This window comes from Nansenia antarctica, assembly GCF_963989245.1.
Source record: "Nansenia antarctica genome assembly, chromosome: 6".
Classification (NCBI taxonomy): Eukaryota; Metazoa; Chordata; class Actinopteri; order Argentiniformes; family Microstomatidae; genus Nansenia; species Nansenia antarctica.
Genome location: NC_137676.1, coordinates 63,562,593 through 63,576,197, shown reverse-complemented (window position 1 = coordinate 63,576,197; position 13,605 = coordinate 63,562,593). Strand labels below are relative to the sequence as shown.

General features: G+C 48.6%; 1 protein-coding gene across 1 annotated transcript in view; it reads right to left on the bottom strand.

Moving 5' to 3' along the window:
* hhip (hedgehog interacting protein) overlaps nt 1–13,605 on the bottom strand; it is a gene marked incomplete at its 5' end in the record, with an annotated part of 39,861 nt that overhangs the window by 13,419 nt on the left and 12,837 nt on the right. The window contains 5 exons of the mRNA XM_080533315.1: nt 521–644; nt 2,457–2,578; nt 3,223–3,366; nt 3,756–3,929; nt 5,524–5,675. Of these exons, the coding sequence (XP_080389441.1) occupies nt 521–644; nt 2,457–2,578; nt 3,223–3,366; nt 3,756–3,929; nt 5,524–5,675 (716 nt within the window). The remainder of the gene's footprint in view (nt 1–520; nt 645–2,456; nt 2,579–3,222; nt 3,367–3,755; nt 3,930–5,523; nt 5,676–13,605) is intronic.

The window sequence follows — 13,605 nt, the reverse complement described above, 5'->3', positions numbered from 1 at the left end:
TGTGTGTGTGTGTAGGACTGGACGGTTTCCAATTGTTTATACCGTTAAACCGTTCCCGAATAAAACTGCGGTATTCAAAACCACTCTTGTCATTCGGTCAGAACCCGAAATGCTTCCAAATTGCAGCAGTTGCTTTTTTTTAGGGACCAAGCTTGCGCTCGCCATAACTTTTTCTAATTTTCCGTTCTGAGGAGAAACGTGACATGCGAGCGTGACATGCGAGCGTGACATGCGATTATGATTGCTTCTAAATAGTATTTTTTGACAGGTTATTTATTTGACAAATTAAATCACTTTCATAGCATCTTCAACCACACACTCTTAAGGCGTTTATTATATATAGCAATTTATGACGTGATAACATGTTAAAAATAAGAAGAAAAAGAAGAAATAAGAAAAAAGTCTGGTTTTATGACGTTTCTTTTTTTACAAAAAACGTTGCTATATTCAGAGACCCCGGGTTTTCGGTTTAACCATAAAACCGTCCAACCCTAGTGTGTACATGTTGTGTAACACTTACCCGTTCTTATCTCCGAAGATGTAACTGCCGTAGAGCCTTCTGGACTGACAGCCTCTGTAGAAGAACCCTCCCACAGGGGCCGCCCCCCCGCTGGCCTGCAGGTCGAAGATGGATGGCTCGTTCTCTGTAGAAGGCACACGCACACACACACACACACACACATGCACACACGCACACATGCACACACGCGCACACGCACACACACACGCACACACAAGCACACACACACACACACACACACACACACACACACACACACACACAGTAAGTCAGTGTCATGGGTTACCAAAGCTGTACGTTTTGTACATTTTAAACTTTCCGCCTCTGATGTATTTACATTTTTCTGAATAAAAGTCTGAACATTAAATCGGCTGCCGACTTGTTCCCGGTTTCACCAGCTGCTGCCACATAATGGTAAGGTATGGTGCAGTAAAGTAGATAGGCTGGCCTACAATGATAGCTTTAAGGCTTTCTGTGTCCAAAATGGATACACAGCTTTGTATTACTATGGCCAATGATAACTATCACTTTAATGCCACACAAGCATATTATCTTTTCAGACAATAGGGCTTGCTATGAGATCGAGACATAACACTGTTTAACCAGTTTCACTTGGTTAAACATCAATATGAAGTCTACTCTCTAATGCCAAACATGGCACTCTGACTTCAAGCCTAAGGATTTGCTCTATAGGAGCCTGGTGTGATTTATGCCCATTATAATGGGTCCTGGATTCTCTGTTTGTGTAGGAATAAAGAAGGATATCCATATTTACTGCAATCTGTCAAGAGTGCATTAGCACCCAGCGGAGGGTGGTTTCAATTAGTGCAGGACTTTCTTTGCCTTGTTAAAGCCACTCAATCTAAATCCAAGCTGGATTAAAAGACAATGCGTGGGCTGGCCTCGTATTGCTGACGACTTCCACTGCGGCGAGATTTCGCCATTAAGATCTTAACTGAACGTATGAAGTTTGTGTACAACCAAAGGGCAAAAGGTTGATGCAGCTATGGTTAAATGTCGTCATGGGATTGGACAATATAATGTGAGGAGTTCTAGGCCTTGTTGTAATCAAGGCGGTAATGAACTCCCCCTTTCACCATCACAATAGTGTAATCGGGCCGGGTCTGGGGTAATTTGGCCCAATCAGTGGTCAGTCTGGGTAAGAAGAGTCCAATGGGGGGGGGGGGGGGGGGTAGTTATTTTGTGGGGTGGCTGAACCAGCACTCATTGTGTGGCGAAAACAAACAGCTCCACATAATTCAAACCAAACAAAAGCTATCATTTCTTCTGTTGTGTAACCAAAAAATAGTTTTAGCTCAAAACTTCTGGCATCGATTATACTTTCTCGACGTCCTCCATTGAGAAACGAACTGGGTTCCTCATGGCTGTTTTCTTTTTTTTTTCTACAATACAATCCCATCATGGAGATATTCATTGTTGCTGACAGCTGTAAATCATATTCATGGTCACAAACGCACATTCCCCTGGCAGCGACAGGCGAGGAAGAATCTTTGCTGATCACAATAAGCCCTCCCCGGCCTTCCATTCCTCCTCTCCGCCTGATTGATACACTGTGTGCTGCTGGAGACAACCCATTGGACACACACCAAACGCCATATTCTCACAACATGAAAGACTCATCAATATCCCTGAATTCCTCGAAGACGGAAGTGTTTTTTTTTTTTCTCCTTTTTTTTTTTTTTTCTTACGTAGAACACACAGGGATAATAAAAGGTTGTCCAAGAGGGTAATTTACAGAGGAATTCCGTGCGATTCCACCCAAATTTCCCAAGCAGAGAACAAGCCATAAAGTGAAGGTCAGCATCATAACATAGCAACATTAATGCATCACAAATGCCTTCCAGACTCCAGAAGGTCTAAGGCAGCGTTGTTTTACGAGGCCTGGGAGGGTGGGGAGAGAGTGGGGAGAGCTCACCGTAGTCTTTCCCCTTGGTGATCTCCAGTATCCTGCCGGCTGAGGAGTTCTTCCCGCTGGCGTCGGTACAGAGGATCAGGAGGCTCCCGTTGGCGTCCGTGCGGAGGCGGTCCACGGCACACCTAGGAAGAGACAGGGATGGATACGTTCGGAAAAAACAGGAACGCCAACAGGGATGGATACGTGGGAAAAAACGGGAACGCCAGCTACAGTGTTAATGTGACCCTATGTGGCCTTCAGTATTCAATATGAACGCTAGTTACAGTATGACACTGCTGTGTGTTGATGTGACCCTACGTGGCCTTCAGTATTCAGTATGCGTCCTTGGGTTTTATGAAAGGTGCTATATAAATCCAAGTTATTATTATCATTAGTAGTAGTAGTATTAAATATGAATGCTACACTATAGCTACACTATAACACTGCTTTGTGCTGACCCTATGTGGCCTTGAGTATTAAATATGACGCATTTGATTTGCGTTGGGAGGGTTAGCTTTCATGCCATAACAGTGACATCATGCAAAGGGCGTTGTTAATTAATCATTGTAGCCTATATGTAACACACTCAGACACAAGGTGGATGATGCAGTTCGAGCACATATCCTAGAATCAATCTAGCATAGAGCTTCTGCCATCTGAAGTCAGTGAACTAGGCATTCACTGCTAGTGACAGACAACAGTGGTTCCCATGTCTGGGAAGGACACTCGATTGGGGTCTTTGAGCATTGTGGTACTGTACAGGTATCCCATGTAGCCTTTCACTCACCTGCCTGGGTCATGGAGGCCGTGGGCAAAGATCTCTGGCGGCTGATTGGTGCTGTTGAAGTAGGGGTTGTTCCTGGGTATGGAGTAGGGAGCTGAGCAGGAGTCTGTGTCCACGTCTACCCTCAGAACTGACCCTGTGAAGTCACTGTGAACACACACATGCCCATGCACGCACGCACACGCACGCACACACACACGCACATACACACACACATACACACAAACACACACACACACACACACACAAAATCTCCGTTGATCAGGGGAACAGAGAGACAGACTTGTGGTCCTCTGTGGCTCAGTTGGTAGAGCATGGCGCTATCAATGCTTAGGTTGTGGGTTCGATACCCGCTGGGACCATAAATACTGAACAATGTCTGCACTCACTGCAATGTAAGTCGTATTGGATAAAAGCCTCAGCTAAATTGCGTTTAATATTAGACAAGGGCTAAACAGCAGAGCAGCCACAGAAACACTGCAACCCCCCACATCTTTGCCCCGTGACCCTGTGACCCTGTGACCCCTGGTCTCTACCTGAGTCCGTCCATCTCCTCCATGTCATCCAGCGTGATCATGCCGTCGCCGAGGACGATGTGGAGTAGGCCGTCAGGTCCGAACAGCAGCTGGCCCCCGAGGTGCTTCCTGTGCAGCTCAGCCACCTCCATCAGCACCCGCATGGTCCTAGAGTCCACCTGGTTGGGGTTCTTCCTGGGGTGGGGGAAGGAGGCGGAGGGTGCTGTCGGTCACAATGCTACTGTACCCTACATGCTGTCAAGTCTAGTCAGACACATAAGGGCTAGGGAGTTTTTCCCGGTCAGGTCACATGGTCATGGAAAAACTCAGGGCCCTAATTATACATACAAGGGAGGACTATGTGTTGAAGCTATTGGGGCCGACTCACATAGACATGAGGTATATCGTGTTTGAGACTTAAAGGATGCAGGACATTATAAACAGTTGAGTCTGGGATTCAAACAACAGCAAAGTGGTCACCCTGACACTTTTGAGAGATGGGGCACTTTTATGAATGTAAGGAGTCTTTACTAAGGACTGACCATCCTTGAGAACAATGTTTAAAGCTATATATTCTGTTTGTTTTCAATTACATTCATATGAATAATGGAGTAAAACAAGCTTATATTTTGGGTTGTGATGGAGTAAAAAACATGAATTAATTTAATGTGTTATGTTCTATACAGTGGCTATACAGTATTTAATCAATTTAAAAGTCTAAAAATGAATGTACGAATCCCACATTGGCCCTTTAAGGTCTTTGTAATTCCTGTAAAGTGCAATTATCTTGAGGAGTAAAATGATACGACTGCAGGAGAAATGCTGACATGTAAAAACAAGCCAACTCCAACATTAATCGTTTTTTTAATTACTTTGTTGTCTGGAGACAATTTCTCTATATTTGAAGAATCAGAAGAGGATCAAATGAGATGGATGTCAAGCTTGTAACCAGAGCCTAAACATGTCACGTTGTCTTTCCAAGTGCAGAGTGAAGATCTGGCTTTAAATTAACAGCAAAAGCATGTTTAATGATGTGTTATTTTGGGCAAAGTTTTTGGACAGAGAGAAATTCCTATTATCTTTCACATTGGTTCGCCAGAGAGAGAGAGAGAGAGAGATTGACAATTTTACACCGGTTACAAATACCAAAAGTGTGAGTCATTCCTTTACTCCCAACACTCAAACGATGCCGCCGGGATTATAATTGCCTTTCGAAAAATTAAGTCTTTAAACTGAACATACAACGGTGATTATGATAATAAAATGTAATACTTTAACTCGTTAGTTAGGAGGGTTTGTTTTCTTAGCCGTGAGTCTTGTGCAACGGTGCTTGGCGGTATCTAAGCAGCGTAAAGAGAACAACACGGCAGCCATCATTAGGAGACGGCGGTATAATTATACGCTGCCGTTACATTTTTCTATAAAAGCAAAGTCATCACTGTCAGTAAACACGTTTAAGGAGAGAGCTTTGGCGAGCTGCAGCAGTGCCGGCTGCCGTCCAAACCCCCGATAAATCAAATATCATGTTTGTCATTCTCCTCCTTCTGGCTTATCTAGAGGGGGAGAACGCCAAAACAATGTGTCTTATGTGCGCCCCCGTTCTCCGCTGTCCACTGGTTGGACCGACGTGATGGACGGCGGTTTCGGCAGCGGTGGTGTACAGCAGACCCTCTCTAGACTGCACAATCATCGGTTGTGGTTGTGTGTGTACCATAAAGCCTTTCTCCATTCGGATCGGTTAAGGTTAATAAGTCGGGTTTTTTGGCATCGGCTTCCTCCCCCCCGTTACCTGGAGACGGTGTACTCGACCACGCGGAGGATGTGGTCGTGCGGCCCGATTGCCCAGCGCTCCTGGTTGGTGGTGTAGGAGACGTACAGCTTTCCGTTCTTCCTGTAATTGGAGTGGAATGCGAGGCTTAGCAGTCCCCTTTCATCCCCGCCCTGCAGTCAGAGGAGAAACACAAAGGACCCAGGAGTTAATTATGTCCCTTTCTGTGTGCTGTGCCGAGAGTCAAAGCCAATCTATGCCCCCCACCCTCCTCCTCTACACCACTCCCCAGCAAAGCCCATCACCCCCCACATCGCTTCATTCTATCCACTTCTTTCTCCTTTTTTTCTATCTCTCTCTCTCTCTCTCCCTCGTTCTTTATATCTAGGTCTCTGTAGATACCCTGTACCCCCCCCCCCCCCCACCACCCCGCCTCCCCCGCCACACACACACACACACACACACACACACACACACACACACACACACACACACACACCCTCTCCTTCCCACCTCCAACACCCTCCTTGACTACTGCATTTCCAACCATTATAAAACATTTGACTCCAGGCAGCAGTGCTTTCTCCCCCACCAACCACCACCCCCCTCCCCCACCCATCCCTCTCTCTCCGGCCTGGTTATGTGTGCTTGTCCTCGGGGTCGGGGGCCCCCGCGACGCCCAGGCCCTCCCGGCGGCCTCCATTGTGAGGTGATTTGTGTGTGTAATCTTTGGGGGATATCCGTGAATGCGGCGCTGAGTGACTGAAAGAATTTATTAGCTCACTCGCAGTTCATAGAGAGCACAAAAGTGCAGAGTCCTTCAGTCCCCTGCTTTCTTCCCCTCCCTCGCTCCATTCCTCCCTCCCTCCCTCCCTCCCTCCCTCCCTCCCTCCCTCCCTCCCTCATCCCCAAATCCATGCAAAATTTAAGGATAGAAGGAGATGGTGAAAAAAGAAAATGAGGAAAAAAGAGAAAGAAAAAAAACCTAAGCAAGGACGAAGCTGCCAACTCCCACTGTCTTGGCCACATGTTTAGAAAACATCTAAATTGCTTGTGTAATACGTAAACCTTTGTCTCACCCCGGAGGCAGCTACATCAGTTGTCACTACCCTGGTGGTCCTCCCATCATAGCGAGCTGTAATAAGCAACTATAGCGTTTCAGTCTCTAGGCAAGGCAATCAGGTCAGCCGTTTTTTTGGGTTTCTCTCTCTCTCTCTCTCTCCCTCACTCTCTCTTTCTTTCTTTCTTTCTTTCTCTCTTTCTTTCTTTCGCTCTCTTTTAACAAAAGAATGAACAGAATGCTAGGCTTAGGTGTTAAGAATGTTTAAAATGTGCCCAGTACATTTTTTGCATTTTCAGTATTTTTTTCTTTTTCTTCCCTTCTTTCATTCAAAACAGCTTGAGTTCCTTTCTACAACCAATACCACGGTGGAGACAATGGGAGGGGGGGGACGGACGGACGACCAATTGAATTCCTTATTGAAACGCTGCCTCACAGACGGAGTCCAACCAGCCACCATCATGCCTGCCCGCCGATACAAAAGCTGCGTGCGTCAACATTTAGGCATCCCCTCTCAAAATATTTAAAAAGGAATTCGGCAAAGAGGAGGTCTGCGTTTGCACTGCTATTGGAAGGGCATTCGAGAGAGGTGTAGTCCACGACACAGGCCAAGGAACACACATCATAAATTGGTTAAAGTGTACTGTTTGGACTGCTCCGGACCAGGCTCCAGTCAAACACAGCGCTGACACAACCCACATGCGGACGTCAGAGGGGATGACTGTTGACAAAGGAATGCGATGGAAGTGTCCATAACCCAACCGACAGAGACGTGGTTAATGACACACTGGGGTGCGTTCAATCGGACCGTAAAGCCCTAAAGTTGTGAAAGTTGACAAATAAATCTCCGACTCGAAAAGGCAAGGTTCTCTCTCCGCAAACGAAATTTATGGGAACTCCTAAATGTCAGTTCCATGAGTTATGTGAGTTATGACGATGGAGAAAGAACACTGCAGGTTGACACACACCGGGGGGAGAGGACGACGTTTCCAACACGCCACAACAAAAACAGGAAAAGGTCTTTGTTTGGGAGGAAGTCATTCCTGATCCCAACCCTCACCTTAAAATCCCTGACCCACATATCGGATCTGGAGAAAGCGGCGACCCGGATCCCCAAAATAAACACACGAGGAAGGAGCAGGTCAGAGACAAGAATTCCGAAGCGAAGGAATTATGCTGTATCTGATCCAGAGGCCGAGGGGACCACCAAGACACACACGTCGGTAAATGGGCTGAAATATTAGCCGGCTGGCTAATGACTCCTTCTCCAGCAACAGCAGGCATGTTGTGTAGGTCTACAACAGCAGAGCTAACAGTAACACAGTAACACCAGGCTATGAGAAACAAACACAGACCCCCCCCCCCCCCCCCCCCCGAACCCCCTCTTCTCCTCCAACTGAACGTGAACCCTGATTGAGGAGAAGACTGAAAAACTCCAACCTAGCTCCTGTAGATTGATGATCCGTGGTAAACTGCTGCCAAAGCTACAGCAGCAGAGATATTGTTGGCAGGCCCAGGAGCTGCTCCAATTGATAGACAAATATGTGCTCATTATGAGAGCTCATTTGCAAAGTGAAACTTCAACAAAGTCAGGTTTCGGTGGTTGAGGTTCGACTGTGTGGGCCCCGAGGCCTCGGCAGAGGGATTGGCCCTGTATGAACACCCTTAAAAAGGCATCTTTCTTTCCTTCCTTCCTTCCTTCCTCCCTTTCTTGATAGAGAGAATCAGTGATCTGACTTGTTTGATTGGAGAAAGCGATGCAGCGGACTAGTCCGATCATGTTAGATCAGCCATTACATCAAGTGAGGGAGGACGCAGGGGAGCATTTGAAAGTTTTAAGAGTATTCAAACAGGGCCATAGGCTCTTTCTCTCTCTCTCATCTCTTCCCAGAAGCCCCCCCCCCCCCCCCCCGCCCCCGCTTCCCCCCCGTGGTCATGGGAGAACACAGCCTCTTAACAGGGGAGACAATGGCTGCCGATGATGTCATTGTACTCGCTCCCGGGCCCCACCTCTGTCGGCCCTCCACAAATCACGTCGCCACGTCCACTTGAACCGAGTTCCCTCCTTTTCTCCTCAAATGGCTCCCCTTTTTTACGAGCGCCATTATTGTTTCCCAGAGTCCAGTAGGGGGTTGGGGGGTGGGGGGTTCTGATTGAAGGGGTATTATATCCGTTCATACTTCAACAAACACCTGCTTCCAGATCTCTCCCCCCCCCCTACACTCTGTCCTGGTTTTGGCCGTGTCGACTCCACCACCAACCTTTTGGCGGTATGCAGTGGAGAGTTGGAAAAGCAGGCTGGGGTGGGGAGGTGGGATGGGCTGGGCTGGGCTGGGCTGGGGTGGGATGGGCTGGGCTGGGCTGGGATGGGCTGGGGTGGGGTGTGCTGGGTAGGGTGGGGTGGGGTGGGATGTAGCTGGAGGGGCATTGGCGGGGGGCTTCTCGCCGAAATATCGGTGGCATTCCGCAGGGCGTGGACCGCAGAACTGTGCGCTGATGTTGCTGACTACCGTTTAAGCAACACTCCCAGCAGGCGGGCAGCTGCCTTTCAGCACCATGATGCATGGTTTGGCTCACGCATTGTTGAACAGCACCTTTTGATCCTTATTGGCTCTGGCAATCCCCACAAAAAGACATTCCTCCACAAGAGCTGATTGGAGAAAAACAATGGAGACCTTACCTCAAAGGCAATCTGAAATGTTCACACTCATTCAGCCCCCCACCCCCCCCCCATCCTCCATCACCCTCATCCCCCCTGTTCCCCAGCACAATGAAACCAGAGAACCCCCCACCACCACCACCACCCTCCTCCACCTGTTAACACACATTAATCCCACGACAAGGTTTGCGCTTATGTCCAGAGATCACTCACTTTCACAACGCAGTGACCAAAACAAGACCAAAACACTCCTGTCCAATCGGAACGGATAAAAAAAGAAAAAAGAAAAAGAAAAAAGAACGACATTCTATAACGGACGCAATTTCCTGTTATCACACAACACACAGACCGATCGCGTAAGCCAGAATCTTGTTCTGCGACTGTGACGACGACCACTAGGGTCCATTGTGACAAAACAACTCAGAATTCCTTCCAGTCAACGTGTTCTGTGGTATGTTCGTCTCTCTATTACATGAACCGGATAATAGACACATTAACATGGGGAGGGGGGGGCCCGAGCTCAGCTCAGCTCAGACAACAGTAGAGAGGAGGAGAGGGCTAATTTGTCAAAGGCAGGGTACTTACGCTAGACAGTATGAGAGCAACCCCTCCGCCCTTCTGGCTGAGGGAGTCCAACAGCTGTGTGTGCAGTGTGTGTGTGTGTGTGTGTGTGTGTGTGTGTGTGTGCAGTGTGACAGCGAGAATAACACGCTGTGAGCTATTTGTTTCGCCATGATATATTTTATTGCGAAGCCCGAGGCCCATAGCCCCAGTCACACACGCGCGCATGCACACGCGCGCACACACCCCCACACACACGGCCCGAAAGACATTTCAAGGGGAGTGTTAACCCGCACATTGACTGACTGGCGGCCCCGGCTTGCAGGATGCAGATGTCTTCATTTATTCCAAACCACTTTTTATTTCGCCATCGCTGGCGTAACTAATATGGCCTATTTCGACTCGCACATGCACATGCGTTGTGTCAGCGTTAATCTAATCAAAGACGAAACGTTGTCTCGTTTTGTTTTTGTGTGTGTGTGTGTGTGAGGGGGGGGGGGGGCATCTACCACAGAATACAAGGAGTGTTATATGGAGGTCTGTAGTGTAGGCTACGTATGTTAGTGTACTGTAGCATCTGGAAGTGGTTCTTCTTGAAGAAAAACCAAAACAAGTAACTAACTAGGCACCTCTGTTAACAGTAAGGAGGCTTTGTAGCAGCGGGTGTCGCTATCAGACGTTGGAGCTCAGCTGAAACGTGGTAAACACGCTGCGCAACTGGCACGGGGGTCGTAAAAAGCCGCCTGGATCGTAACTCTGCCACATGCGGCACAGCTTACCGCCACCTCACCACATCTGAACCACAGCTTGGCACAAGCCTCCGCCCAATCAACAGGCTTCTGGGAAACCTCATTAGCCAATCAGACACACATCACGACACATCAGAGGACTAGAAGCTATGTCAGGTTGTCTACGGAAGATAGGGTTGACTGGACTCTGTGTGTGGGATGGAGGAGAGGATGGGTGAACGGGGAGGGGGGGGATTGAGGGTGGTAGGGAATGTCAGAATTAGCAGGCTTCCTACCGGGAAGAGGACGCCAGCAAGTGTGTTACACACACACACATACACACACACACACACACACACATACACACACACACACACACACAAGCACACACGCAGACGCACACGCAGACACGCACGCACACACGCACACACGCACACGCGCACACGCACACACACACACACACACACACACACACACACTCACAGACACACACACACACACAATGACAGAAGGCGGAGAGGGGGAGATTGGGTTTCAGGGAACACCCACGGTGCTGTGGGGAGCCTCCCGCCTCAGCGCAGCATTGTTTCCGAGCGGGTCGGGTTAATTGGCACCGGGGGGATAGGCCGAGGTAGGCGGGGGGGGGGGTTCGGAGAGGAGGAAACACAGGACATTACAATCAAAGCATGTGGAAGGGGGTGGTAATGATGAAACCTGTTATCTGTCTCCCCCCCCTCCCCGATCCCTCTCCTTCTCCTCCTCCTCCTCCCCCCCAGGTCCCTGGAGTCTCTGGGTCCTCTATCTTGTATAAAGGCATCCATGTCCTGTTGATGCTGGGAGTAAACACCTCGGCCCTCCCCTGGTGCTCCCGGACCCCCAACCCTGGTGCTCAGGACAGACGGACGGACGGACGGACGGACAGACCTTCTGGCAGCCGACAGCCCAACATCACAACCTCACAGTCAATAGGCCACCCGGGGGTTCCGCAAGGCCGGGTCTCGAGCCACCTCTAATTGTCATAATGATTGTTTTATCCGCCTCCAGTTTAGGTTTGACCGACAATAAGGATGCAGGAGATGTGACGAGGATAAGGATGGGGAGGGCAGGAGGGTCCCGGAGGGGCTGTTCGCATGTCCATGCGCTGGGGTCCGTTTGACTCCCTGTAATCCGCCGGGGTCTTTCTGTGGAGCAGCGGGAGGCATGCGTGATAGATAAACTTCCTGTCAAAAGCGTGCCCCCCCGCCCCCTACCACTAAACATTCCCCCCCTGCCACAAACAATCTCTGGATGCTATCTAAACAATTCACTTTCAAATTCCAAAGTCCCCACAGCCGCCACAGTCAACCTTACTGTGACACACAACCTGGCCTAACTGTAAGTGACAGTGAAAGATGAACTAGGAATAACATGGCATGACTTGGTAGGACAAGTTCTGACAATAAGTGGAATTCTCTGACAGGTTTAAAGCTTTGGAACCCAAACATAATGTCCTTTAAGAAATATTTGCACGATAATACATCTCAGAGGGCAATGGAACAGACTGGGGATATCGCTCAGTGGTAGAGCCTCACGCTTCGCATGGATGAGGTCCTGGGTTCGATCCCCAGCATCTCCACAGGGTTGGCTTTTCAGTCTCTATCCCTCTCAGCACAAGCATAGCTGCGGGTGAGATATATTAAATGTTATTATTAAATGACTATTATTCAATTGTCACTTTATTTTGTTGTTGTTGTTGTTTGTGGTGTGAGTTTATGTAACGCCTTCATTTCCCCTCGGGGATCAATAAAGTACCTATCTATCGATCTATCAGAAAGGAAAAAATCCCCTGAAATGACATGGTAAATTACGATTTTCTCAACCCGAAGCTCATTTATAAAGATGATATTTCCACTGCCTGTAGCCGACTCAACCTCATAATGCTGAGTGGCAGCAGCAATGGCACACAACTAGTTGAAGGGATGCCCACCTCCAACACTGGTCCAACACCTGGGGGTTCAAGACTTCCATGCAAAGAAAACTAAAAAAAAGACTCCCTTGACTTCCTATTCATCCTTTGCCTCGAGATGGTGCCAACAAAACCCTTGGTGGAGAGTGGAGAGAGGTGATTGTGTTTCTTTTTTGATTCGGTCTTGTGGGTATTAGTGCTTCTCTACCACCCCCCCACCCCCCTTTTCTCTGTGAAAAGGTGCCAAGCCAAACGGCAGTATAACATATCTTTCTGGGGAAGTCTGCGCATGGAGACCCCCCCACCCTCCTCTCCTGTCTCCCATTCCCTGGAAAAGAGACTTCCATGATGGTGGGAGGTCAGACAGACAGACAGACAGACAGACGGAGTGGATGTCAGATAGGTGCTAATTCCTTTCAGAAGTACAGACATGTCCGCGGCTTCCTGTTTCGAGCAAACCGCAAAGTGGGTATGGCTAGTGCTCTCCCTCTCTCTCTCCCCCTCTCCCTCTTTCCCTCTCTCTCTGCGTTCACCTCAAACCCCTCATTATTAGAGAGAGAGAGAGAGAGTGAGAGAGAGCAAGAGAGAGGGAGAGAGAGAGAGAGAGAGAGAGAGAGAGGGAGAGAGAGAGAGAGAGAGAGAGAGAGAGAGAGAGAGAGAGAGGGAGAGAGAGAGAGAGAGGGGGGGGGGGGGGGGGCCTCGACACCAGAAAGAGATGTTTTCTTTAAGAGGACGGTGGGGAAACTGCAGACAGGCCTTGGGCTCAGGGAGGTTCACTAAAACACACACAGACAGTTGGTCTTCTGCTGCTGGGAGCCGCTAGTGCTGAGTAAAATCAGATCACAGACATAATCTATCAAAATAAAGTATGTTGAGTGTCCTACTTGTCGGATTTCACTGCGTGGTGGAACTCTCACAGGGCAAGGCTATGTGGAAACAAGTGTGGGAGACATTATACGTGTGTACTTAGAAAGACATTTAGCCATCTTGGGTGAATTAGCACCAAATTAGCAGTGAGTGTCAGCTTGGCTAATTAGACCACTATAATGTGTTGGGGCTAGGAATTAAAAATAGCTGCTGGTTTTCTTTAATTGTTTGATGGTGGGGTGTGTTGGAGTAGTTAGTAGACTCCAGTGTTTAGGGGGTTTCA